This window comes from Balaenoptera physalus (assembly GCF_965194825.1).
Source record: "Balaenoptera physalus genome assembly, chromosome: 14".
NCBI classification, from domain to species: domain Eukaryota; kingdom Metazoa; phylum Chordata; class Mammalia; order Artiodactyla; family Balaenopteridae; genus Balaenoptera; species Balaenoptera physalus.
This window is the reverse complement of record NC_138893.1, coordinates 9441340-9468278: the sequence shown is the minus strand read 5'-3', so window position 1 is coordinate 9468278 and position 26939 is coordinate 9441340. Positions and strand designations below refer to the sequence as shown.

General features: G+C 40.7%; 1 protein-coding gene across 2 annotated transcripts in view; it reads left to right on the top strand.

Annotated features, from left to right (window-relative positions):
• The window catches only part of ACTN2 (actinin alpha 2), a 73994-nt gene that overhangs the window by 18374 nt on the left and 28681 nt on the right, over window positions 1-26939 (top strand). For both annotated transcript variants that reach the window (XM_082425515.1, XM_082425516.1), the window contains exons 2-7: window positions 15280-15394; window positions 16314-16433; window positions 17316-17402; window positions 21642-21729; window positions 23311-23389; window positions 26364-26445. In XM_082425515.1, coding sequence (XP_082281641.1) covers window positions 15280-15394; window positions 16314-16433; window positions 17316-17402; window positions 21642-21729; window positions 23311-23389; window positions 26364-26445 — 571 coding nt within the window. The remainder of the gene's footprint in view (window positions 1-15279; window positions 15395-16313; window positions 16434-17315; window positions 17403-21641; window positions 21730-23310; window positions 23390-26363; window positions 26446-26939) is intronic.

Genomic DNA, 26939 nt, shown 5'->3' with positions numbered 1-26939 from the left:
TTTGATTCATAATATGTATACCTGCGGGCATATAAAAGCCTGGGGAACCAGTTGTGGGCCTTCCATTTGCAATGGAATACAATGGAATTTGTCTTTTTAAAAAAATTTTATTTATTTTATTTTTTAAAATTTTTTGGCTGAGTTGGGTCTTCGTTGCAGTGCACGGGCTTCCTCTTGTGGTGGCTTCTCTTGTTGTGGAGCACAGGCTGTAGGTGCACGGGCTTCACTAGTTGTGGCATGCAGGCTGAGTAGTTTTGGCTCACGGGCTCTAGAGCGCAGGCTCAGTAGTTGTGGTGCACGGGCCTAGTTGCTCCACGGCATGTGGGATCTCCCCAGACCAGGGCTTGAGCCCGTGTCCCCTGCATTGGCAGGCAGATTCTTAACCACTGTGCCACCAGGGAAGCCTGGAATTTGTGTTTTTACACGAGTTAATTTTATAAGTTCATGGGCAAAATATTTTTACCCTCTATGAACAAAAACTAGTGTTCTGAGCACCTTGTACCTTCAGGAAGTTAAGATATGCCAGTGGGTGTCTCTGGTTCTTTGAATGGTGGGGTGAGTACTTGTGATAAACCAGCAAAGATGGAGACCTGGCATGGTTCTGGGTTCTTGGATCACAGACCTCCTTGCATCCTTTTCTGTGTACAGCAGTAGTCTATGAAATGTGCTGACTGACAGCATGTTTATGTTCAGTTATCAGAGGTGGAATATCTCCTCTGTTCAAGTAGACATAAATTGTGACCATGGGCTGTCTTTATTTTTCTATGCGATGACTTACTTCCATTTCCATTGTAAGCACCTCAAGTTTCTGTGAATTGCCATCACTGACTGCTGGTTTTTTTGTGTGTGTTCCTGTAGCATTTATATTTGCAAAATATTTTACAGTCCTTTACAGTTCATCACACTTCCCAGCCAACTCATCGAATTAGGTTCATGGTGCATTGCTTAGGGGAAGAAATAAGCCACATGATTAGCAGAGGCAAACTATTATATATAGGATGGATAAACAACAAGGTCCTACTGTATAGAACAGGGAACTATATTTAATATCCTATAATAAACCATAATGGAAAAGAATATGAAAAAGCATATATGTATAACTGAGTCACTTTGCTGTACAGCAGAAATTAACACAACATTGTACATCAACTGTACTTCAATAAAATGAAAAGAATACAGGATAAATCCAAGGAGAAACACGCCAAGACACATATTAATCACACTATTAAAAATTAAATACAAAGAAAAAATACTAAAAGCAGCAAGGGAAAAGCAACAAATAACATACAAGGCAATCTCCATAAGGTTAACAGCTGATCTTTCAGCAGAAACTCTGCAAGCCAGAAGGGTGTGGCAGGACATATTTAAAGTGATGAAAGGGAAAAACCTACAACCAAGATTACTCTACTCAGCAAGGATCTCATTCAGCTTCGACGGAGAAATTAAAACCTTTACAGACAAGCAGAAGCTAAGAGAATTAAGCACCACCAAACCAGCTTTACAACAAATGCTAAAGGAACTTCTCTAGGCAGGAAACACAAGACAATGAAAAGACCTACAATAACAAACCCAAAACAATTAACAAAATGGTAATAGGGACATACATATCGATAATTACCTTAAATGTAAATGGATTAAATGCTCCAACCAAAAGACACAGATTGGCTGAATGGATACAAAAACAAGACCCGTATATATGCTGTCTACAGGAGACCCACTTCAGACCTAGGAACACATACAGACTGAAAGGGAGGGGATTGGAAAAAGATATTCCATGCAAATGGAAATCAAAAGAAAGCTGGAGTGGCAATTCTCATATCAGACCAAATAGGCTTTAAAGTAAAGACTATTACAAGAGACAAAGAAGGACACTACATAATGATGAAGGGATCAATCCAAGAAGAAGATATAACAATTGTAAATATTTATGCACCCAATATAGGAGCACCTGAATACATAAGGCAAATGCTAACAGCCATAAAAGGGGAAATCGACAGTAACACAATCATAGTAGGGGACTTTAACACCCCACTTTCACCAATGGACAGATCATCCAAAATGAAAATAAATAAGGAAACACAAGCTTTAAATGACGCATTAGACAAGATGGACTTAATTGATATTTATAGGACATTCCATCCAAAAAGAACAGAATACACTTTCTTCTCAAGTGCTCATGGAACATTCTCCAAGATAGATCATATCTTGGGTCACAAATCAAGCCTTGGTAAATTTAAGAAAATTGAAATCGTATCAAGGGACTTCCCTGGTGACGCAGAGGTTAAGAATCTGCCTGCCAATGCAGGGGATACGGGTTCGAGCCCTGGTCCGGGAAGATCCCACATGCCATGGAGGAACTAAGCCCGTGCACCACAACTACTGAGCCTGTGCTCTAGAGCCCGTGAGCCACAACTACTGAGCCTGCTCACCCAGAGCCCATGCTCTGCAGCAAGAGAAGCCACCACAATGAGAAGCCCGTGCACTGCAACGAAGAGTAGCCCCCACTCACTGCAACTAAAGAAAGCCCGTGTGCAGCAACAAAGACGCAACACAGCCAAAAATAAATAATAAATTAATTAAAAAAATAAAAAAGAAATCATATCAAGTATCTTTTCCAAGCACAATGCTATGAGACTAGATATCAGTTACAGGAAGAAAACTGTAAAAAATACAAACACATGGAGGCTAAGTAATACACTACTAAATAACCAAGAGATCACTGAATAAATCAAAGAGGAAATAAAAAATACATAGAAACAAATGACAATGAAAACACAACAACCCAAAACCTATGGGGTGCAGCAGAAACAGTTCTAAGAGGGGAGTTTATAGCAATACAGTCATACCTCAAGAAACGAGAAAAATCTCAACAACCTAACCTTACACCTAAAGCAATTAGAGAAAGAAGAACAAAAATACCCCAAAGTCAGCAGAAGGAAAGAAATCATAAAGATCAGGTCAGAAATAAATGAAAAAGAAATGAAGGACACAATAGCAAAGATCAATAAAACTAAAAGCTGGTTCTTTGAGAAGATAAAATTGATAAACCATTAGCCAGACTCAGAGAAGAAAAAAAGGGAAAAGACTCAAATCAACAGAATTAAAAATGAAAGAGGAGAAGTAACAACTGACACTGCAGAAATACAAAGAATCATGAGAGATTACTACAAGCAACTATATGCCAATAAAATGGACAACCTGGAAGAAATGGACAAATTCTTAGAAAAGCACAACCTTCTGAGAGTGAACCAGGAAGAAATAGGAAATATAAACAGACCAATCACAAGCACTGAAATTGAAACTGTGATTAAAAATCTTCCAACAAACAAAAGCCCAGGATCAGATGGCGTCACAGGTGAATTCTCTCAAACATTTACAAGGGAGCTAACACCTATCCTTCTCAAATCTTCCAAAATATACCAGAGGGAGGAACACTCCCAAACTCATTCTACGAGGCCACCATCACTGTGATACCAAAACCAGACAAAGATGTCACAAAAAAAGAAAACTACAGGCCAATATCACTGTTGAACATAGATGCAAAAGTCCTCAACAAAATACTAGCAAACAGAATCCAACAGCACATTAAAGGATCATACACCATGATCAAGTGGGGTTTATCCCAGGAATGCAAGGATTCTTCAATATATGCAAATCAATCAATGTGATACACTATATTAACAAATTGAAGGATAAAAGCCATATGATCCTCTCAATAGATGCAGAAAAAGCTTTTGACAAAATTCAACACCCATTTATGATAAGAACCCTCCAGAAAGTAGGCATAGAGGGAACTTACCTCAACATAATAAAGGTCGTATATGACAAACTCACAGCCAGTATCATTCCCAGTGGTGAAAAACTGACACCATTTCCACTAAGATCAGGAACAAGACAAGGTTGTCCACTCTCACCACTATTATTCAATATAGTTTCAGAAGTTTTAGCCAGAACATTCAGAGAAGAAAAAGAAATAAAAGGAATCCAAATCGGAAAAGAAGAAGTAAAGCTGTCACTGTTTGCAGATGACATGATACTATACATAGAGAATCCTAAAGATGCCACCAGAAAACTACTAGAGCTAATCAATGAATTTAGTAAAGTAGCAGGATACAAAATTAAGGCACAGAAATCTCTTGCATTCCTATACACTAATGATGAAAAATCTGAAAGTGAAATTAAGAAAACACTCCCATTTACCACTGCAACAAAAAGAATAAAATACCTAGGAATAAACCTACCTAAGGAGACAAAAGACCTGTATGCAGAAAACTATAAGACACTGATGAAAGAAATTTAAAATGATACAAACAGATGGAGAGATATACCATGTTCTTGGGTTGGAAGAATCAACATTGTGAAAATGAATATACTACCCAAAGCAATCTACAGATTCAATGCAATCCCTGTCAAACTACCAATGGCATTTTTCACAGAACTAGAACAAAAAATTTCACAATTTGTATGGAAACACCAAAGACCCTGAATAGCCAAAGCAATGTTGAGAAAGAAAAACAGAGCTGGAGGAATCAGGCTCCCGGACTTCAGACTATACTACGAAGCTACAGTAATCAAGACAGTATGGTACTGGCACAAAACCAGAAATATAGATGAATGGAACAGGATAGAAAGCCCAGAGATAAACCCACGCACATATGGTCACCTTATGTTTGATAAAGGGGGCAAGAGTATACAATGGAGAAAAGACAGCCTCTTCAATAAGTGGTGCTGGGAAAACTGGACAGATACATGTAAAAGAATGAACTCCCTAACACCATACACAAAAATAAACTCAAAATGGATTAGAGACCTAAATATAAGACTGGACACTATAAAACTCTTAGAGGAAAACGTAGGCAGAACACTCTATGACATAAATCACAGCAAGATCCTTTTTGACCCACCTCCTAGAGAAATGGAAATAAAAACAAAAATAAACAAATGGGACCTAATGAAACTTCAAAGCTTTTGCCCAGCAAAGGAAACCATAAACAAGATGAAAAGACAACCCTCAGAATGGGAGAAAATATTTGCAAATGAAGCAACTGACAAAGGATTAATCTCCAAAATATACAAGCAGCTCATGAAGCTCATTATCAAAAAAACAAACAGCCCAATCCGAAAATGGGCAGAAGACCTAAATAGACATTTCTCCAAAGAAGATATACAGATTGCCAACAAACACATGGAAGGATGCTCAGCATCACTAATCATTAGAGAAATGCAAATCAAAACTACAATGAGGTATCACCTCACACCTGTCAGAGTGGCCATCATCAAAAAATCTACAAACAATAAATGCTGGAAAGGGTGTGGAGAAAAGGGAAGCCTCTTGCACTGTTGGTGGGAATGTAAATTGATACAGCCACTATGGAGAGCAGTATGGAGGTTCCTTAAAAAACTAAAAATAGAACTACCATATGACCCAGCAATCCCACTACTGGGCATATACCCTGAGTAAACTAATTCAAAAAGAGTCATGTACCACAATGTTCATTGCAGCACTATTTACAATAGCCAGGACATGGAAGCAACCTAAGTGTCCATCGACAGATGAATGGATAAAGAAGATGTGGCACGTACATACAGTGGAATATTACTCAGCCATAAAAAGAAACGAAATTGAGTTATTTGTAGTGAGGTGGATGCACCTAGAGTCTGTCATACAGAGTGAAGTAAGTCAGAAAGAGAAAAACAAATACCGTATGCTAACACATATATATGGAATCAAAAAAAAAATAGGTTATGAAGAACCTAGGGGCAGGACAGGAATAAAGACAGATGTAGAGAATGGACTTGAGGACACAGGGAGGGGGAAGGGTAAGCTGGGACAAAGTGAGAGGGTGGCATGGACTTATATATACTACCAAATGTAAAATAGCTAGCTAATGAGAAGCAGCCGCATAGCACAGGGAGATCAGTTCCGTGCTTTGTGACCACCTAGAGGCGTGGGGTAGGAAGGGTGGGAGGGAGACGCAAGAGGGAGGGGATATGGGGATATATGTATACTTATAGCTGATTCACTTTGTTATACAGCAGAAACTAACACAACATTGTAAAGCAATTATACTGCAATAAAGATGTTAAAAAAAAATTAAAAATAAAATGAAAAAAAAAGAAAAGGAAAGAAATAAGCCACAGGAGAGATGAGCTGACTTGCCCACACCAGACGCTGAGCTGGTCACAGAGCCAGGCTTTGGATTTTAGGGTCGCTGTTTTTTAGGGACTGCTAAACTGAGCTGTTGCATGCCATGTTATCCAGCAGGATCTTGGAGACTAAGCAGAGATCTGTGGGTGGAGAAGAAAGGGCTGCCCACCGTGTCATTAGCTGCCTGGTTATGCCAGTTACGAGAACAGGAGGGCCCCGAATGGACTTCCGAGATATCTGGTAATTGATTGTAGCACATGCAGCATCCTTAGAAGGAACACTCTTCTACTTATGTACTTCTTGCTTTGATTCAATTTTTTAAATGTCTGTAGTTGAGAAGTCTACTTGGGTGCTTGGTAACCTTGAAGGTTTGGAATTTTTTCAAGATCAGATGATTATTCAACGTTCACTGTGCTGAACAGTCGGTGACGACTGTTGAGTGACTGCTGGGTCCAGAGAACTATCCTAATGTTAGTATAAACACCAGCAGAAACACCTTTTTTTTTTTTTTTTTGCAATTTACATTAAAAAAATTTTTTAGGTGTTTTTTTTTTAATTGAAGTATAGTTGATTTACAATGTTGTGTTAATTACTGCTGAACAGCAAAGTGATTCAGTTATACATATATATTCTTTTCCATTATGGTTTCTCATAGGATATTGAATATAATTCCCTGTGCTCTACAGTAGGACCTTGTTGCTTATCCATTCTATGTATAATAGCTTACGTCTGCTAATCCCAGCCTCCCACTCCTTCCCTCCTCCAGCCCCCTCCCCCTTGGCAACCACCAGTCTGTTCTCTATGTCTGTGATCCTGAGAAACACCTTTTAAATATTTTTAAAGATGGTTGAGTGTCTGAATCTTTCAATTTAAGGTCATTCTGCTGATTTTTCTGATGTGATGCTGGAGTGGCCCATTTTTCTGGGCATTGTGGCATTGTCCAGGCTCACCCAGTGCTATTCCCCCTGTGATTTGTGGGTCAGGGTCTTTCTGGCTGAGGGATGGTGAAGCTTTGTGGTGAACCAGCACACCTGCTTCTGCCAGCCACATGCTTTGCAGGAATTTCTGCCCTCTCAAAGGAGCGGCTCCCTGCCCTTCAGGAGGGCAGTGTGTCCTTTCTTAAATGCTGGAGCTGCCCCCCTTCTCCTCCCTTAACTGGAGATTTTACAAAATGTGTGCATCTTTCCAGACACCCGCACCCCGCCTTACTTTTTGAATATTTAAAAAGAACGAGGAAAACGATTAGGAGGGATCCTGGCAAATTGAGAATTTGTGAAGTGGAAAAGAAGACACTGTTATAATGATTATTGTAAATAGAAAAACGAATGGAGCGTTTTTAGAAAATCAACTTAACAGAGCTGTGGTTTTCAACAGTTTTTCATGGGAGGCTGTTCAGAACCATTGTGATAATAGGTCGTGTGGCCCGGCTGGCCTTTGTATTTCTTCTCCTCCTGATAACCTTTTGAATTGTTTCATAAAGTTGATCATGACAATTTTTTGGTAGCTGGGAAGGTGTCAGGACGTGAAGGATACATAATTGCATGGTGTCAAGAGTCAGAAATAGAATCCGAGTTCTGAGCCACGACTGTGGGCTGGACAGGGCTCCACCTGCCCTCCCTGCTCCCTCTCAGGGACCACTGCCCCCTGCTCACCTGGGGCTCAGTTGTCCCACCCATAGGATGCAGGCCAGGAATCCCCATGCTAGCTAGCCACTTGATGTCTTTACTCTCTGAGAACAGTAAGTGATAAGCAAACTCAAAATTGTAGAACACTCTGATGGTGCCCCAAACCTGTTTAGACCTGATAGACAATGCTGTTTTTCTTTTTTTTGATGTATAGTTGATTTACAATGTTGTGTTAATTTCTGCTGTATAGCAAAGTGATTCAGCTACATATATATATATATATATATATATATATATATATACTTTCTTTTTTATATTCTTTTCCATTGTGGTTTATCTCAGGATATTGAATATAGTTCCCTGTGCTAGACAGTAGGACCTTGTTGTTAACCATTCTATATATAATAGTTTGCATCTGCTAACCCCAGACTCCCAGTGACAATGCTGTTCTATAATTAGTGGATTTAAAAGCTGAAAATCATTCAGGCTTGCCTACCCTGAGCTTCATGCTGCAGGCTCTGCCCGACCGTCCCAGCGCTCAGTAAACCCTGTTCTATTTTGTTCAGAAACGCCCCGTGGCTGTAGTGAGTCTCCGTGTTAGGAAATGTGACCTCTAATTAGTATTTTATGCAGTTATTATGAAAATCAAAGCTGGTTAACAGAGTATAAAAGAAATTGATAGCTGTTGTGTTGCCAGATTTTTGTTTGGAGAAAATGGAATAGTAAATTGAACAGGGATAGTCTTATAGGAGCCAGCCCAACCCTAGAGCCTTATTGCTAGAAGAATTAATAATTAACTGATGGTATGAAATGGACTCAAACTCAGAGAACTGTGTCAGATTCAGGATTGATCTTTTTGGTCCTTATTTGTGTCTCCAGGTGATAATCTCTTCCAGGTAGAGATGCAAACTTGTGTTATTTAAACAATATATATAATCACAGATATTACTCATGTTGATTAAAAGACCTTGTTTTCCCTTCTCTCTTTGGAATAGTCTACAATGTAGGTTGTTGTGTCTGTAGAATTCATTGACTTAATTAACTTAAAGAGAAACCAAATACAAATGCATAACGTTCAGTAACTCAAGCTTATCTCAATATTTCAGTGAGGACATAAGTGATTTTTTTTTTTTTTTCCTGCTCTGCACGGCATGTGGGATCTCAGTTCCCTGACCAGGGATCAAACCCGCGTCCCCTGCAGTGGAAGCACAGAGTCCTAACCATTGGACCACCAGGGAAGTCCCTTTTTTTTTAATAAGTGCTTTTTTGCCATTAAGCACATTGTACTGATTGTCATGGCATATAATTTAACTTTGAAAAAGACAGTGGTCTTAGGATTCCTATGGACTTGGGACTTTGCTAGTATGTTCTTCAAGGAAGAAGGTGTGACCTCTGAATGGGGATAGCAATTCTTGCTAACAGATATTCCTGGAAAACTCCTCTAACTGACATTTTTCTTTCTTTTTCTTTTTTTTAATTTTTATTTTATATTGGAGTATAGTTGATTTACAATGTTGTGTTTCAGGTGTACAGCAAAGTGATTCAGTTATACGGATACACATATCCATTCTTTTTCAGATTCTTTTCTCATATAGGTTATTACAGAATATTGAGTAGAGTTCCCTGTGCAATACAGTAGGTCCTTGTTGATTATCTGTTTTATATATAGTAGTGTGTCTATGTTAATCCCAAACTCCTAATTTACCCCTCCCCCCAACCTTTCCTCTTTGGTAACCAAAAGTCTGTTCTCTATGTCTGTGAGTCTGTTTCTGTTTTGTAGATAAGTTCATTTGTATCATATTTTAGATTCCAGATATAAGTGATATGATATTTGTCTTTCTCTTTCTGACTTACTTCACTTAGTATGATAATCTCTAGGTCCACCCATGTTGCTACAGATGGCATTATTTCATTCTCTTTTATGGCTAAGTAACATTCCATTGTATATATGTACCACATCTTCTTTATCCTTTATTCTGTCGATGGACATTTAGGCTGCTTCCGTGTGTTGGTTATTCCAACTGACATTTTTCTCAACCACCGTGTTTCAGGGGTTGAGGAGCATTTTCTGGATCTCTAGATTATGTTCAGGAAGATAACGGGGCAGCGACCGCTGATTGTTTGAGTATCCTTCAGACTTATCCCAGGAAAACATAATACTATAAGTCACAGGCACATGACCTTAACCCCCAGGCCCTCTTCCTCTGCTCCCTGTGTTTGGAGAGTTTCAGTACCATGACCAGAGAGGGTCCTGTATGAGCAGGGAGACCAGTCTGCACCCACAGGACTGTCCATCCTGGCCAGTGACTCATGGGTTATGATTCTGTATGTTTCAGGAAGATATGCTAATATTTGCTCCCGTTGCCTAAGGAATATACAAAGTGAGACAGTGACTCCCATGCCTTTCCGTCTTTTCCTCTGTGACTTGAACACTCATTCCCTTAGCTTTTTTTTTTTTTTAATATATACATATATATTTATTTATTTTTATTGAAGTCTAATTGATTTACAATGTTGTGTTAATTTCCGGTATACAGCAGAGTGATTCAGTTATACATATGTATCTATTTTTCAGATTCTTTTCCCTTAGAGGTTATTACAAAATATTGAGTAGAGTTCCCTGTGCTATATAATAGGTCCCTGTTGGTTATCTATTTTAGATATAGTAGTGTGTATCTGTTAATCCCAAACTCCTAATTTATCTCTCCCCCCACCGTTTCCCCTTTGGTAGCCGTAAGTCTGTTTTCTATGTCTGTGAGTCTACTTCTGTTTGGTATATAAATTCATTTGTATCACTTTTCATTTTTAGATTTTACACGTAAGCAACGTCATGATATTTGTCTTTCTCTGTCTGGCTTACTTCACTTAGTATGATCATCTCTAGGCCCATCTTTCCCTTACCTTTGCCGTGCGTGTCTTTGAAGGGTGAGAACAACTGGAGGCGTCAACCCTTCCTGTGGGCAGGTGGACGGTTCGTGCTTTCCCATCTTGGTTCTCTTTGTGTGGCTCTGAGAGCTTTTTTTTATGTGCTTATTTTCAAGATGCAAAAAGTGTATGTATTTATCACTAGGTGAACAGGGGCAGGGAAGAAGCTCTTCTCTAGGAGAGAGGTAGAGGAAGATTTGAGTTGGAAGCAAGGGAGGAGGTTGGAGGACCTCAAATGTGACGAGGCAGGTTCTGAGGTGAGCTCTGGGCTGGGGAGACGTTGGCCTCTTTCCTTGAGGGTCTCTGTCTGGTTTGTAACACCATGTCTCTTAAGAAAGGACACCTGCCTTCCTAATCTGGTTTGAACCAAGGAGCCTCCCTCCAAAACCACATTGGACCTACCTTGGTTCCATTTCATTTCTCCCAGATTTAGTTCACAGGGACCTTAGAGATGCATGTTGCCATCAAAGAGCAAGAAAATCCACAAAGAAGTCTTTTTTTTTTTAATTAATTAATTTTATTTTTGGCTGCACTGGGTCTTCATTGCTGCGTGCAGGCTTTCTCTAGTTGTGGTGAGCAGGGGCTACTCTTCGTTGCGGTGCGAGGGCTTCTCATTGCAGTGGCTTCTCTTGTTGCGGAGCACGGGCTCTAGGCGCGTGGGCTTCAGTAGCTGTGGCTGGCGGGCTCTAGAGCACAGGCTCAGTAGTTGTGGCGCATGGGCTTAGTTGCTCCGCGGCATGTGGGATCTTCCCGGACCAGGGCTCAAACCCGTGTCCCCTGCATTGGCAGGCGGATTCCCAACCACTGCGCCACCAGGGAAGTCCCCACAAAGAAGTCTTTTAGGTACAATGTGTGGGATTTTGTTGCTGCTGTGGTGGCTTTTGTTTTTATCTCCTCCACGATTAGCGTTTTCACAGAAGCGGAGGACAATGGGGAAGGCATAGGAACAGTCTCTGTAGGCCATGGTAATGGAAACTGTAAATAGAATGAAAATTAAACAGTCTAATAAAGCTTAAAATTCCTTTTCAGAGTGCACTGGCCTCTTTGCAAGCTATTATCACAGAGCCTTGGGGTCCTTTTTCACATTTAAGTTGGTTAGTTACCACCTTTATTGGCTCTTCGGAATACTCATTAAAGAAAGCGAAACTTCATTAGGCTTAACTGACAAAATTGACCTGGTAGATTCAGTTCATTCTCTGCATTTGCACAGCTGAATAATTACCTGTGGTAAGTTACCTTCATCACATGCATGCCTATAAGAAGGTGGTATCCAGCAGATGTTCACAATGTTCCATAGTGGGGGTCAGGAAACCTGCACTGATTTCATGAAAAGCTTTGGGGTTCTATCCAGAAGTGCTTCTGATACTTATATTATGAAGGGGCTTAAATAACATGGTAATAAGTTAAGGTAATTTACACCAGCAATATTTGTCCATTTTTAATTAGAGTATAGATAAAGATAATTCAATAAATATTTTATATCATTGTATTTTTTTCTCTGTCAATTCCATAACGTACTGTTCTCTTGTGCCTTCCCCAAAAGGTTAGGTATATGGTTAGTCTTGGTATTGTGAAAAAAAGAAAAACAAACAGAAAACCTTTAAAGTAGTTTTGCTTGCTGAAAATGGGGCCTGGGAAGTTTTTCACTGTATGAACTTAGTTATCTGGAAGCAATCTAAATGTCCATCCAAGGAGCTAGTTAGAAAATAAAGTATGGTATAGTCACGACAGTGGAATACTATGCAGCCATAAAAAGGAATGCTCTTTGCTGATACTGAATGACCCTAGGTTATAGTTTTCTTAAAAAATATAAAAAAGCCAGGTGCAGAACAATGTGTATATTATGATTTGTGTTAAAGGGATAGAAAAAAGATGTGTGTGTTTGTGTGTTTACGTATGTATACAATATTGTTGAAGAGAAACACAAGACACTGAATCTCTATGTTGTTGCCTCTGGGGAAGGGAACCCGGTGGCTGGGAACAGGAGTGAGAGGGAGGCTTTCCACTTTATGCCTTTTTGTACCACTTGAATTTTGAACCCAGGTAATAATAGACTCTTGTTAATAATCTTAGCTTCAAAAAACAAAATTTGATTATGTATAGTAGCACTGTCCAATAGAACTCTCTGTGATGCTGGAGGTGTTGCGTACACATCTGCACCATCCAGTACAGATGTGCTTGTACACATGTGGCTTTTGAACACTCGAAAGATGGCTTGTACAGCTGGGAAACTAAAATTTTCCTTTCATTTTAATTAATTACATATAAATAGCCAAGTATGGTTACTGGCTACCATATTGATTGGGTGCAGACATAGAGTATATGACTTAGAGTATCTCTTCTGTTTAGACCTGACTAAAGTTTAGATGTGTTTTAGGAGAAATAACTATTAGTTTCGGCTCTCACAATAACATTTATTATTGGAAATCCAAGAAAATACCTACATTTTCTTTTTGTCCTAGAATTTAATGCCATTACATATTTCTTTTTCTTAAATTTATTTTATTGAAGTACAGTTGATTTACAGTGTTGTGTTTATTTCTGCTGTACAGCAAAGTGATTCAGTTATACATCTATATTCATTCTTTTTCATGTTCTTTTCCATTATGGTATATCACAGAATATTGAATATAGTTCCCTGTGCTATACAGTAGGACCTTTATTTTTAACATCTTTATTGGAGTATAACTGCTTTACAATGGTGTATTAGTTTCTGCTTTATAACAAAGTGAATCAGCTATATGTATACATATATCCCCATCATATCCCCTCCCTTTTGAGTCTCCCTCCCACCCTCCCTATCCCACCCTTCTAGGTGGTCACAAAGCACGGAGCTGATCCTCCTGTGCTATGTAGCTGCTTTCCACTAGCTATCTATTTTACATTTGGTGGTGTATATATGTCCATGCTACTCTCTCATTTCATCCCAGAGTAGGACCTTGTTCTTTATCCATTCTCTATATAATAGTTTGCATCTGCTAACCCTAAACTCCCAATCCATCCCTCCCCCAGCTCCCTTCCCCCTTGACAACCAGAAGTCTGTTATCTGTATCTGTGAGTCTCTTTCTGTTTTGTAGATCAGTTCATTTGTGTCCTATTTTAGATTCCACATATAAGTGATATCACATGGTATTTGTCTTTCTCTTTCTGACTTACTTCACTTAGTATGATCATCTCTAGGTCCATCCATGTTGCTGCAAATACCATCACATATTTCTTGAAATAAGTGCCCATCAGTCAGATTTGAAAATCCTTTTTATTACCTAGAAAAATCATTTTTATGGAAAACTGTGTCTTTTTGTAGTCTTACTTGGAAAAACTCTATTTTTGAGAGGTTCATCTTCTCATCTATAACACAAACCCTGTTTGTCTGTCTCTCTGCAGCGTAATGTGCCGGCACTTTGTTCCGGAGCCCAGCAGCTGTTGTGTGACAAGGGCACAGTTTGCATTCTTAGCCAGCAGCTGCCAGAAGCATTTCTAATCTGGTTTTGGCAGGAAATAGTGCACAAGTGGAAACCAAGTTAAAAGAAGTTTGAAAAATAAACAGAATGACTTTGGATGCCACTTAATTAGTACATAGTTCATCTTTCTGCTTAATATTGCCCTAGTTATTTGTTAACATGACTAGCCTCTGAGCCCTTCCAGGGCAGGGCTGTATCTAACTGTCTTTGAAATCCGGGCTCTAGCCCAGGACCTGGAATATGCCAGTAGGAGTTCATTATTATTGCTACTACTACTATTATTATTATTAATGATTGACTATACTGCAAATTTGATTAATTCAGTTACTTTTTTGAAACTGTTGTTCATCCAGGATAAACTAGTTGTAGATAATTAGTGGTTATGGGTCCCTCTTCTCTTCCCCTTTCTACTGCACAATGCCGCCCACCCTCTGCTCTAAAGTACGACATTTTGAACATTCTTTAAGCATAATTTATTCATCCATTCTGCAAGCACGCTGATTTTTGTTGTATGCAGGGAATAAGCACATCCTAATTTCCTACAGAATAAGAGGTTTTCAGAAGGCAAAGGCATAGGTGTAAACATGGTATCTTTTTTAAAAATTTTTATTACTTTTTTAATTGAAGTATAGTTGATTTACAATGTTGTGTTAGTTTCAGGTATACAGCACAGTGATTCAGTTATATATATATATATGTATATATATAATATATATATATTCTTTTTTAGATTCTTTTCCCTTATAGGTTATTATAAAATATTGAGTGTAGTTCCCTGTGCTATACAGTAGGTCCTTGTTAGTTATCTATTATATATATAGTAGTGTGTATATGTTAATCCCAAATGTGGTACCTTTCTAAACTGAAGGCAAAAATTCCTCAGGTGGTTAGACCCAATAAAAGTTTTTTTTTTGTCTCTAAAGAGGAAAGTTTATTAAAATCTTACCTTCAAGCCTCAAATCATGCTTTCCATCCAGTTCGGTCTGCTTTCTCTCGAAGGTCCAAGATGCCCCAGCCTCGTGTTCTCCCCAGGATGTGTAAGATGTCAGGCCTGGTCCATGTGGAGGGGCTCTTGAGTGCTGACGGGGCTGTACTCAGCACTGTTTGCTTCTCGTTGCAGACCTTCACTGCCTGGTGTAACTCCCACCTCAGGAAAGCTGGCACTCAGATCGAGAACATCGAGGAAGACTTCCGGAATGGCCTTAAGCTCATGCTGCTTTTGGAAGTCATCTCAGGTGAGTCTTAAACATTTTTTGCACGTGTTATACCCAGTCTTACACGTACTTCTATGTCCGAGCAGTAGATACGCATCTGTTGTTTTTTTATTTTTTATTTTTTTTAAAAAAAGCTCCCTTTGAACCTGGCTGGGGGAGATGGTATTATTGGCAAAGCAAACCTTTCCAAAGAGCAGTCTGCCTGGAGTTATTTTTCTGTTCTAAAAAAGGAGTGAATTCTGTTTAAAATTGACTTATTAAAATCATGTTTCTACCACCCACTTCGAAACAGAATAAGAGAAGAGAAAATGACATTTATATGACTGCCCACCAGGCTGCCCTCTCCACTAAGTCCAGCTACTGTGTATTCCAGAAATTGTCTTTCACACCAAAGGCCAGTGTACATGTTGGCTTAACTCTGAAAACAGGAGTTAAAGTCCCCGAGGGGTTATCCTTTGCCCTGAATTTCAGCTGGCTGGTTTAGACTTTGGACTGGAGAGTGGATCAGGCTTAATTAAAGAGGTGTGAGTGGGAAGGATGAAGGCAGGTCGGCCCTGATCCAGGTATCTTCGTAACTCCACGTCTGAGATGAGCCCTGTGATTTGAACGAAGCTCCCTGACTTTCTCCCACAGCTGGTCCGCACCTCTGAATGCTGCAGGGGCACCAACCAGCTTCTTACTTACTCATTCGTACTTTGGCTCAAAGACCAAACCGGACTCTCCCAGCAGATCTGAAAAGCATATGGCCTTAATAGCACAGCTCCCCTCTGGTCCATTTGACCTTGAAAGTACTGTGATTTACAGAAACCGAGAACACATAAGGAACAGTCAAATAATGATTCCCATTTAAGGAGGGCACGGACTCTGAATTTTGGCATCTTGATTCTGCATCAAGGGTCTCCTTTCTCTGTGTCTACACGATTCTTTCTTCATCCAACAGGGGAAAGGCTGCCCAAACCTGACCGAGGAAAAATGCGATTCCACAAAATCGCTAACGTCAACAAAGCCTTGGATTACATAGCCAGCAAAGGCGTGAAGCTGGTGTCCATCGGGGCGGAAGGTAAATGGGGTGTGATGGGAATGACCCTGACCATGCACAGACCTCCCCGTGGGGCAGTGGGCCTGCAGCTGGGTGCCTGCTTCCCTCCCCCCTTCCTTCCCCCCATCTCCTGTGTCAGCCTCTCTTGCCAGGCTCCCCGTAGGCACCATGAACGGGAGACAAGGCTCTAGGATCATTTGTACAGAATAGAGTCAAGGGAGTTCCCTGGTGGTCCAGCGGTTAATTAAGACTCCGAGCTTCCACTGCAGGGGCCGCAGGTTCGATTCCTGGTTGGGGAACTAAGATCACACATACTGCATGGTGTGGACAAAAAAAAAAGAGTCAAATATGATGCTGTCTTTTTCAAACTGATCATCCAAATGAGAAAGAACTTGTACATCCCAGTGACTCTTAATTAGAACTAATAGGAAGGATCTCCATTCTCTGTGGGAGATTAGGAGTCCTGGTGAGTCTGGCAGGAGCTGAGACTGCCCTACCTCTCATTCTATACAACTGAGCCCGAGAACCTGCCAACTGGGGAGCTCCGGAAGAGGGATCGGGGTAAAGATGATCCAGTGTTCTCTCTGTTTGATTATTTAGGACCTTGGCTCATCTAGTCTTTAAACCTTGGAAACCCCTGGGTTGTTTTCAGTGACTTTGCATATGCAAGCTTTGTGTTCATTATTAACTCATAACTCATTTAAACTGGAGACGTTTGGTTATGAATACCACATTTATAACTAGACACGCTGCAACACTTAACAAAAACAGAAACTGGTCTTTCCATATGTATATCTTCCAGTAGCTCTGAAGTCAAAACTTTATAGGAGACTCATAGGAAAACTTTATGTGCTGATAATGTTATCTTTACCCTCACTTGTTGATGTTTTTTCTTACCTAAAGAAATTGTTGATGGCAACGTGAAGATGACGCTGGGTATGATCTGGACCATCATCCTGCGCTTTGCTATTCAGGATATTTCCGTTGAAGGTAAAGGACAGGGTTAAAAACCTGATCGTATTAAGACACTTAGCGTAATTTGTAAATTGAGCTGATGAAGTTGAATTGGGATAGGCTTTTGTAAAATTGAACAGTCACTGACAGGATTGAATGAAAGATACGCAACTTGGGTTTTCACAAATTTTCTATCTCTATGAAAAAAAGACCCCAGCAATGCTGTTTCATTCATGGGGGTGCAGTCATTTTGGAAAAGATTGAGTACATGTTCAGAACAGAAGTCGCTTTTTAAAATGAGCATTTTTTGAGCTTCTTTATTGCTTATTATACTAGTAGGTTCATGACTACAACAGTTCTTTAGACTGTTATATCTTGAAACGCTTTCCTTCAAGTGCTGAAAGATAATCGATTGAAATCTGAGTTTGTTCATTTGTTCTTTCTTTCTCTCTCTCCCCTCCCTCCCTCCCCCCCTTTTTTTTTTTTAAACAAAATCTCTATTGTCATCGTGTCTTTTGGCCGAATAACTGTTCCATCATTGTAACATAACCCTAATCCTCGGCACTGCCACTGAAGGTGCAGATCTTTAGTCTTTTACGCCCACTGCACTCCAGAATATTTTGATGAATTCAGCACTGTCGAAAGTGTCAAATTGACATTCCTAATATTAGAACTTGGCCTATTTAGCACTCAGATCACAAAAGGTATAGCTGCAGAACATACTTGGGACTTCCCTGGTGGCACGGTGGTTAAGACTCTGCCCTCCCAATGCAGGGGGCCTGGGTTCGTTCCCTAGTCAGGGAACTAGATCCTACATGCATGCTGCAACTAAGAGTTCACATGCCACAGCTAAGACCCAGCACAACCAAATAAATAAATTAAAAAAAAAAAAAAAAAAAGAACGTACTTCAGGGTGGTCTAACTTGTCCAACCAGGCAGTCTCCTCTAACTTTGTCACCTAGAAGGCAACCACGCCCCCAAATGGTCAGGGCTGGGAGCGTGGTTCATAATTCTGTCCAGGAATTTACTTATGCCCTCTAAAAATCAAACTAAGATATAATGATATTAAAACCTCAAGAATTCAGGCTCAGGAATAACAGCCAGCTTGAATTTATGAAGAGTCTGAATTTGAAAACTTTCATACAATGTACTCTTATTAAAGTACATTTCTTTCATGCTAGTGAAAATAATAACCTGCTTTTTAAAAGTTCCTGCTTTATTAAAAAAGAATAGTTTGTAGTCATTTAATCAATTTTATATACTTCGGCATTTAAATATTTAAGCAGTTGAGCCCACTTGATAGAACAAATATTATTTTTAAAAATCTTGTTCACACCACTGCATTTGCTACACTGGCAAATCCTTTTCCCACAAATATTACAGAGGTGAGCTTGACCTCAGGTTTTCTTCTGATTGGTTACAGATTTCAAATTAGTGATAATACTAATTGAAAACTTAATTCTGTTTCAAATGTAACTATGAATGGTGTGATCCATTAGAGGTTCCCCGATTTTTTATTTATGTGCCCAAGATAAGATAATCAAATCATAGTATTTTGTAAAACATCATGATAGAAAGATATACTAATCTGCTTTTCAAAAGACTAAGAAATAAACATTCAAAAGTGTGATATCACTGACAAGGTGCTTAAATCTCTTCAAGCAGAAGTCTTCCAGTGTCCCACACAGCAGATGAAGTTAGTTTGCTAACTTATATTTTTATTTGTTTTACTTCCATGGAGTCATTTCTTAACAACCTCACCTAATTTCTGTAAATCTACAGAAAAATTGTCTAATTTATTTTGATGATGTATATTATGTAGGAAAATGACATTGTTATTAAACTGAATTCTTTGAGGAGCCAGGCTCCGTCAACAGAATGATGGACCTCTTCAAAGAAGGAAAATGAGAGATTGACATACCTGTTGGTGAGGGCAGTGCAGAGATGCCCAAGTAGATGGGGCTCCTTGGTGCATCCTATGGTTTTTTCATGATGGAATAACCAATGACACTACCTATTTATGACATGCTTTTTATACCCACCGTCAGGGTTCTGTGTGTGGGCTTCTCAGGTTTAACCTACACCTGCGGGGGTGGGGTGGAGGTACCACAGTCATGTACTATTTGGCACAGGCTTGTAACCTTTTGCTGAATGCCTCAGAATGGACTTGGGGTGGGAGAAAGTCAGCTTTGTTAGAGTAGCCAATTCAATAAGGAAAAAACTTTGTTCAACATTCATAGCCTAAGAGTGTTCAGGCGTATTCAGACAGAAATTAAGTGAAACTCAATGACTTATAAATCTAAGCTTAAGTGGCAGTTGTAAACTTGTATTGATCTACTTTACCTCTGTTTACTTTTATAATCTAAGTGCCATTTAAACTTTATAAAAAAGTTTGGATTATTTCCTCCTGTTATACTTTTTCTTACTAATTCCGTTGGCTGGGACCCCAAAGGCAGGCAGTTGTGTGTATAGCAGAACAACTGGGTATGGAGTTCCATATTTCAATATCTATACCAGTTAATATTTTAATAAAGTCTTAGAACTTTAAGTCGTTTTCCTTAACAGGAATTTGCTAGATAAGAGACATGATCAAGAATCATTCAAATGATTCTTAGAGCATGTGGAAGTTTGCGAGGGGCGGGGGGGTGTTTCATATGGGTTATGGGTCAAAGAAAAATCTGAACTAGAAATGGACAATTTAGGTAAATAATTACAGAATACTTACTTTGATTTGAAAAAAATCAACTTAAGCTCTTACTGAAATGGAAGGCCAGGTCCCAAAGTTGGTTAGGAGTCCACATGTTCATAGGAGCTTTCTAAACTGTTAAGATGTAAATACAAGCAGAATCCCAGTTATGTAAGTGGCTTTGAGGAGCTGTTTGGATGTATAAAACTTTGGGTCCTCTAAGAAGCAAGTGCTAAGATGGTGTTAGAAGTTGTCTTAGTCTGTTCAGGCTGCCATACAAAATGCCATAGACTGGGTAGCTTAAACAACAGAAATTAACTTTCTCACAGTCCTGGAGGCTGGAAGTCCAAGATCGGGCTGCCAGCATAGTCAGTTTCTGGTGAGGGCTCTCTTCTTGGCTTGTAGATGGCTGCCTTTTCTCTGTGTCCTCACAGGGCAGAGAAAGAAAGGGAAGGGAGAAGGGGGGTGGAGGGAAGAGAGGGAGAGGGAGAGGGAGAGAGATTGAGCAAGCACTCTGTTGTCTCTTCTTATAAGGGCACTAATTCCATCATGAGGGCCCCACCCACACGACCTCATCTAACCCTAATTACCTCCCAAAGGCTCCATCTCTAAATGTCATCACATTGGGGGTTAGGGCTTCAGTCTATGAATTTGAGGGGGACACAGACATTCCATCCATAGCAGAAATGCAAGAGATTTGTTGGGGGAAATGCCTGTAGAGGATAAGGGTAGGGAGAAGCAGGAGATGGCAGAGTCCCTTCAGGCATAGCGCCTGGCTGACACCCGTGCTGGGGAAGGAAAGGCTTGAGAAAGAAGAATCTCATTCTGCAAAGTGGTCCTCAGGCAGGGTCAGCGGGCCAATGGGGAGTCCTTCAGCCTCAGTTGTTCTCAGAGGGGTCCCATGTGTGGCAGGAATGGCCCAGCTCTGGTGCCTCTCCCTCACTCGGTCTGTGGCTGGATTAGCCCTGAAGAAGTGTGGCCTCTGGGGAATGCAGGGGCGGATTCAGAGTGTGGCAGCTGGGACATCAGTTCTGTCCTGTGTTCCCTGCAGCGGGACATCTGAGCAGCACGTCTTCATGGCTGCCACAGGGGTGGTTGCTTTCTTAACTTGGTCAGAACCCAAGTGGCCAAACTTGGAATTTGCCAATAAAAGCCTTCAAGTATTTTAAAATCATTGGGTAAGGGAGTACATTTCAGACACAGTGGCCTCTGTGAATTCCATTTACCTAAGAATATAAATTATAAATGAGATAAATGAAGGGATAGTTAGGTCATAAATTATGCACATTAAAACAAATTTTCATCCGAAAGGTACGTTACCAGTAACCCTGAAGTCCAGTTTTGTATTCATCATGTCATAACTTGCTGTTGCTCCTGCACTGTCCTTTTCAAGTCCCTTCAAGTGGCCTCAGAGGTCAGTCCCGGGGAGCAAGGTTCCAGCTCCATCCTCTTGCAGAGACTGGAGAAGAGAGGTTGCCTTTGGCGTTGGCCCCCTGGGAGGTCTCTTTAGCAAGTGACTAGAAGTTGGGTGAGTGAGCAGTAAGGGTGAGTGTTTCCCTGTGGACACTTTTTCTTGGCTGTCATTACAGAAACCTCTGCCAAAGAAGGTCTGCTGCTTTGGTGTCAAAGGAAGACCGCTCCTTATAGAAATGTGAACATTCAGAACTTCCACACCAGGTGCGCAACCAGGGCCCTGGGGTCCTTGTATTCTCTTTGGAATCCAGTTTGGCAGGGAGAACAATGTTTATTTACTCCTGTGTCTCCTCCTCCTGTCTGACGCGCGTTTTCTGTATGTAGCAGAACTCAGGCTCTAGAACGATTTATGCTTAGGGTCTCTCAGGGGAAAACGTTGGATTAAGGTTTGGGAGGCTGGCACTGTTTATAAGTGAGTATCATGCAGGGATGCGGCAGGGATGGATTCTCAGTGACAAGGAGACACCGTAGCAGGGTCTGCATATCCCACATACGAGCTCCACCCCATCCCTCCTCTCTGTCGTGCCCAAAAGATGCTTCGTCAGTCAGCTTTGTAGGCTGGGATTGGAGAGAAGTAGGCAAATCATGTTTGAAAAACTATAGGGAACTGGATGAAGGAAATCCAGATATAATCTGAGAGCATGATATTGTCCCTTGCTTCAGTCTTTTTTTCTCGTGCAGATCTTTTGTCAAGTGTTTATATTTTCTCCCTCTGTGTGGTGGGTTACCCGTGAATATAAATGGGTCCCTGGCCCCCATAGATCAGAGAAAAGAAATGAAGGATATGGACGAGCCACCAGGACAGACTGGGGAGGTTATCTAGGTAGATAAGTATTATTAGGCCCTGAGCCACACCCTGAGTGCACACAGGTGAGGAGGAGGCTTCCTGTTTGTACATCATGCCGTCAGGGTGTGGGACCTGCCCGGTGAATGTCTCAGGGCCCAGCCTGGCCTCCCACTCACCTTCTTGCTTTTCTTCTTCTGGCCCGAGATGGGCCCGAGCCCTTCGACAGTGTGGCCCCAGGGGCTTCCGTCTTCCCCGACCCTTCGGGGCACAGGCTCCTGGTCTTCAGTGAGCCCGCTGCCCATCAATTGGGAGCTCGTAGCCTGGGGGTGTCTGGGAACGGTGAGCGCTGGTGTCTCTGGGCAGACAGACTGGAAATCCAAACCCTCCCTGCTAAGTCCCTCAGCTGCCTACACGTCTTTGCCTTTAAAAGAAGAAATCCCAAACAAAAAGGAACCTTATGAAGAAAGATAGAGGAGAACCGGGGAGCATTGAGTATACTAAGGGGCGTGCTCTTGGAGGAAAGTGTGTCCTGGGCATTTCTGGGTGGACGTCCTTGTGTCTGTCTGTCGGGCAGACTCTGGGGGTCAGGTCTAGAATGGAGACTTGGGGAAGAGAGGAGGAAGCCGGGCCTGCTGGGCGCTGAGGGAGGAGGGGGACAGTAGGGGGCACCTTCCCTGCAGTCCCTGCCAGTTCTCCCAGCACGGCAGGGACCGGGGCAGGATGCGGCGGGGGTGGGGGGAGGTTAGGGGGAGTGAGTCCCAGGCAAGGCTGGGCCTGAAGCTGTAGATGGAAAGGAGACTGGTAAGGGGGTGGCAGACCCTGGGAGGGAGGCGAGAGTCCAGGGAAGGGGCCAGGGTGTCACTGGGTGGGGGAGGGAGGGAGGTCCTTGGGGCCCCAGGTCCGAGATTTCAGGCCAACGACTGACCAAGGTCAGCCCCTTGCTGCTGCCTGTCCATTAACCCGTGTTCCTGTTCCTCCCGACCGTGACCGTCGTGCAGCTGGAAAGACGGCCTTGGACTCTGTGCACTCATCCACAGACACCGGCCCGACCTCATTGACTACTCAAAGCTGAACAAGGTCGTTTGGGGGGCCCGGCATGCTGTGTCCGCCCTGCCCCCAGCATGTCGTCCTGGAAGTGAGCCCATCGGCCTTGAACTCACACCAACACCTAGGCTGCCGCCAGCATGCCCTCCCAGCTAGCCTGGCACGGGATGAAAACAGGGAGGGTGGCGGGAAAATACTCACCTGTTATAATTAGGGCAGGACAAGACCCAAAGCCAAGTCACCTTTTTGCCCACATTACGATATGTTTGTTGATTTGGCTTGATTTCCTATGAAAGCTTTTATACATGTTTCTCAGAGATTTTACATTCCCAGGTTGTAAATATGAGAAGAAAAGTGTCTGTTTTGCTGCAGGGTGGGTGGGCCGGGGAGAGGGGGTGGGGAGAGAGAACGGTTCAAATACCCCAAACCTTCTTTTTAAATTCCTCTTACCTTTTCTGAAGGATTTAGTTGCCGACATATTTACTTAGAGTTGATTAACTTGTTTGTCACACAAGGGATGCTTATCTTGCTATTGATACAAGGTATTAGTTGCACCCTTAGAAAAGAAGTTTGGGGGATTTTTTTTTTCTCTCTCTTTTCAGAAAATTCAACTTAGGGAACTTATGTTTTCAGCTTAGGAAACTTTCATTCTCCCTTTAAGCTTAAGCTTTATTGTGCTTAAGTTTCAAATAGCCTGCACGTTGTTTCTTTAAAAGTAGTTTGCACATGTGATCTGTGATGGAAAAAAGAAATCCTGGCCCCTTCTAAAGCTTGTGGTGGACACTCCATCTGTCCTAGAAATAATGCCGTGTAGAGACTTAAGATGGAAAGTGTTGCCCGCCCCATGACCATTCCTGCCAGGAGTAGTGGGGCACATTTCCTGTGGTTGCTGGTGTGCTTCGTTGGCCGTGCACCTCGTGTCGCTGTGTTTGGTGTGGAATCCGGTCCTGCTGCATGCTGCCCTCCCCGTGTGGCACAGGGGGTAGTAGGAAGAGTGTCCTGGCTTTTGCCACCTTTGCAGTTGTCATGTGCTCACCACCCTTCCCCTGGCCTCTCTCCACTGACGACAGGATAGCACATGAAAAATGTACTTGTATTGTATCCTGAAGATGAGAGCTACCGTACACGAACGGAAGGTTGCCTAAGGGAACGGGGCAGCCAGAGTTTCTCGACTTCCCCAAGCATATATTCTCATCCCTGAGTTATTTTGAAACGTTTCAAACATAGAGACGGTGTATATTTTTTTCAATTACTCTTTATCTCATTTGCAAAATGAAGGGATTATACTAGATAGACCTCATTTCATTAGCAGTTTATAATGGTCAGTTTCTATTACAAAAGGTCAAAAGACATGGTAATTGGCCACCTATGATGGGTGGAAAAAGGATAATAATTAACCACAGCAGTGAATACTTCTATAGCTCTAGATTAGACATTGTTAATAAATAAGTATATATGTGTATTATATATATGTATTAGTGTGTGTTACATATGTGGATATTACATATATTAATGTTTTATATACATATATGTATGTTAATATTAATACATATATTTTATGTATGTTATACATACACAGTCATTCAATCTTCATAATGCACAGTAAACTATATAATATGATGCATCTATAAAGGAGGTACTAATTATCCCAGTTTTACAGATGAAGAAGGGAGGAATTCTTTAATCTTCCCAGGGTCACATACCAGTAGCTGAGCCAAGAAAACACTTAATTGCTACATTTTATCCAAGTTACAGTGTAAGTGAGATAGCTTTCACAAAGACTCAGAATCATTACTCTGTTTTTAATGCTGAAAATTTTCTTATATATTAAGAACAAAAGGAAACTTTTACTCAGCTATTTGGTCTTCTAAACATTTGCATAAAATATACAGGTAAGACTCACCTTATTATATGGCTGCTTTTAGTGAAATGATTTTATGCTTTGTTAAAATAACATGGAGCTGAAGAAACATTTTGCCTGAAATGATAGTAAACTCTGAGAGGCCAGGAAGCTTGCTTTGGTTTCTTCCTTGAGCACCGAATGTTTTTGAAGCCTCTGTGTTTTAGATGTTTCACTGTATTAAAATGATTGTGCTCATTGCAAAGCGTTGCGGTTTCTGAAATGTTTAAACGGCTTTGATGTTAAAATTCATTACAGTCGTCCCTGGACTAACGCTACTTTTCATTTTGATTTTTCTGTCTTGCATAACCCCATCCCATTTCAGATTCACAACACTTAATCTCTTTAGAAGATTAAAACAGGAAATATTAAATACCTCTTTTAATTTTTCAGTATTTCAGTTATACACCTCTGGTTCAATGTATTTTGTTACGTTACGTATGTATTTAACCAGTTTTACCGTGGAAGACAAACGCAATCTGACGAACAAAAATTTCTTCACAATTTTCTTTTATAATGTTAAGTTTCTTTCATCTCTTGTGGTCTTTAACATCCTAGAAGCCTAACTTTTGCTCTTTGTAGCCATCTTGTAATATTCTTTAGTGACCTAAAACATTCACCTAAACATGCTGAAAGCAGCGTGTTTTCTTATATTTAAAACAAAAATAAACAAAGTTAGTGTGGTACTAAATATTCTCCATGATCACCTTCCAGATGTGGACAATGTATGTTTCATGCTTCCTTTTGGAATCATCTAGATTTTTGTTACCCAGGGTTGAAGCGCAGCGCTGAGGTATCCAGGTGTTTTTCCATTCATGAGAAAATACCTCACAACTTTCCTTCTAGCTGCACAGTATCTGTTCTCTTCAACCTTTTGCTCACATTTTATGAAGTTGGAGTGTGCATGATTGGGTGATTTTTATGTCATTTTTGATATTTCTCTAAATGTTTGAAATGTTTGGGAAAAGATAAGAAGGAAAATCTTATCCTATTATGGTTATGTGTGGATGGGAAAGTTTCCTCCCCAGAATGAGGTATATAAAAAACAGTCGTAAGTCCTGTTCAAAAAAATATGCTAAAAAGCTGGTTGTGCTGTTTTCCATGCAGGATGACCCAATAGGAAATATCAACTTGGCCATGGAAATTGCAGAGAAACACCTGGATATTCCCAAAATGTTGGATGCTGAAGGTGAGATGAAAATTGTGTTTATTGGCTTACAGAAAATCTATTGCCTCCCTATGTTATGACCACACATAAAGACCTGTAAACTTTATAGCCAGGTTACATCTGAAGGACTTAGGATTCCTGAGAAGTTTCTGTCATTGGCCTCATGAATATTAGAGAATTTCATATGTAGCTTGCTCAAAATTATTTTTTAGAATCCTGCTCAAAACCAAGCCAGCAAAACTACAATGAAAGAGTTGGGTAAAAGGTTCAGCTTTGGCAAAGAGACAGAATGCTTTGGTTTGTGATTTTCAATGGAAAGCTTCCTATTTTTATTTTAACAACATTTTTTTTTTAAACCACATAGAAATTTAACAAATAAATCTCCTTGTTCTTTAAGACTCCACAAGGAAAAAAATGCTTCCTTCCAACTGGAAGTCATAGAATCTCAATCTAGACTATGGAGTGGTCATTCATCATGTGCCTCTCAAACTTTCACATTTCATTTTTAATTTGTC